The 1,914-nt window shown below is 37.1% G+C and overlaps 1 protein-coding gene across 5 annotated transcripts in view; it reads right to left on the reverse strand.

Annotated features, from left to right (window-relative positions):
* The window catches only part of LOC101848720 (lachesin), a 122,075-nt gene that overhangs the window by 116,423 nt on the left and 3,738 nt on the right, over positions 1-1,914 (reverse strand). For 2 of the 5 annotated variants that reach the window (XM_005091577.3, XM_005091579.3), the window contains exon 2: positions 287-562. In XM_005091577.3, coding sequence (XP_005091634.1) covers positions 287-356 — 70 coding nt within the window. In that variant the 5' untranslated portion in view covers positions 357-562. Of the gene's footprint in view, positions 1-286; positions 659-1,914 lie in introns of all 5 variants that reach the window. The other 3 variants (XM_005091575.3, XM_013091314.2, XM_005091580.3) reach the window with 2 other exon arrangements.

Genomic DNA, 1,914 nt, shown 5'->3' on the forward strand with positions numbered 1-1,914 from the left:
TTACGTTCTTTGATTGGTTTGTTTTGTTGGGTTTTTGTTTTTTCCTTTTGTTTGTTTGGTGTCTATTGTTGAGGTATTTTGTTTGTTTGTTTATTTACTTTTTGTTTGTTCCCTTCTTTAATTTGGCGCTGGATATAATTTTTTCGGGTGTACGAGTGATGTGTGTGTGGGAGGGTGGGAGGGGGGGAGGGGGCGTCGGTGACTTACACGAGAGGTAAAAGGGGAGAGGGTTTACAAAACGTTATGCATCGACATCGTAACTAAAGGAAAGAAAAACCCAACTTACCTGACAGACAGAAGAAAATCGAGACCGTTATCAGAAGTTGGACTTCGGAACGGTAACTGTAGACGTCCATGATCCTGTGTGTTGGTAGTAGTAGATATAATATACCCGAGAGTCTGGTCTGTAGTTTCACTGATGAGGCATCGCCGAGGAGAAATTCAATCCACAAAACACCCGGTCCTTTTTAGTTTGGATTTCCCCCCGTTTTTTCCAGTAAGTAACACAGGAGGAAAAAGTCGTCGTGTGTGTTCGTAAATACACTCCAGGAGACGAAAAGATCTTCTCAAATAGATTTAAATGTCGAAACAATATAAGAATATTTCTTCGATTTGTTCATTTCTTTTCTTTCCCTTACTTTACTTCTATCGCTTAATTCTATTCCCGAATAGATCATGCACACGTAAATATTTACTTTCAAATAAACGAGGGCGAGCTTATAGGTCCTTCATTGTTTTGTAATTACTTTTTTCCTCCCTCCCTCCATCCCTATCTCTCTTTCTCTCTCTCTCTCTCTGACTTTGTCTCTCTCTTTGTCTCTCTCTCTCTTTGTATCTCTGTCTCCCCCATCTATCTATCTATCTGTCTATCTATCTATCTATCTATCTATCTATCTATCTATCTATCTATCCATCTATCTATCTATCTATATATCTATTTATCTATCTCTAGCTAGCTAGCTAGCTGTCTATGTGTGTATGGTGTGTGTGCGTGCGTGCGTATGTGAGTGTGTGTATGTGTGTTTTAGTGTGTTTCTTTCTCCCTCTCCCTCTCTTTAGGTTTTTATGTTTACAGACAGCATTTTTTAAAAATTAAATGATATCAGTAAGATGATAAGAATAGATAACTATTTGGGATAGACTGTCAAATTAAATGTAAAGGCATCCAGTCTTATTCCAAAAATCTGGTTTCTAGCGTCTTGTTCATATCATATTGAGACAAAAAAGTGTGAGTGTACGTGTGTGGGAGGTGGGGGGGGGTGAGGCGTTTCAGATGCAATGCTCACTGTTGTCCTCAAAAACGGTGTAATTTGTGTGTTAGGGTGTTTAACCTGGTTTCTTTTAATTTTGTATCACGTGCTTGCATTAACTGTTGCTCAGGTGACGGAATACACACACACACACACACACACACACACACACACACACACACACAAACATGTATATTTTTGCTGCGAAATGCATTCAACTACATGTGAAAATTATATTAATATGTTAGCAAGGTCTTGGCCTCTTTTCAGTATTTATTGACGACAAAACGAAAGGTGAAATGTCAACGAAAAAAGCCAGGATATGGTCAATGGATGCATTTGAAAGGATATAAAACAAAATACTTTTTAAAAAAGAGTAATTATGGGCATGTTCTGTCATTCTGAATTATCATGACTTGATTCGAGAAAAAAAAGTTCAGTAGGTATAAAAATACTTTCTTTTTCCCTCTTTTTCTTACTCTAAAAGTAACGAGATTTTGCTTGCCAATTACAAAATGTGCAGGTTTCGTTCATTTTAAAAGATATCAGTAACTCCAAATTCGGTGAAAAATAGAGCAACACCCGATGTTTTCAGCCATATTAAGGTGTGTCTGGATTGAATTAAACTTCGTATGATCAAAGCACACATTTTATATATATATAT

This window comes from Aplysia californica, unplaced genomic scaffold (genome assembly GCF_000002075.1).
Source record: "Aplysia californica isolate F4 #8 unplaced genomic scaffold, AplCal3.0 scaffold00032, whole genome shotgun sequence".
NCBI classification, from domain to species: domain Eukaryota; kingdom Metazoa; phylum Mollusca; class Gastropoda; order Aplysiida; family Aplysiidae; genus Aplysia; species Aplysia californica.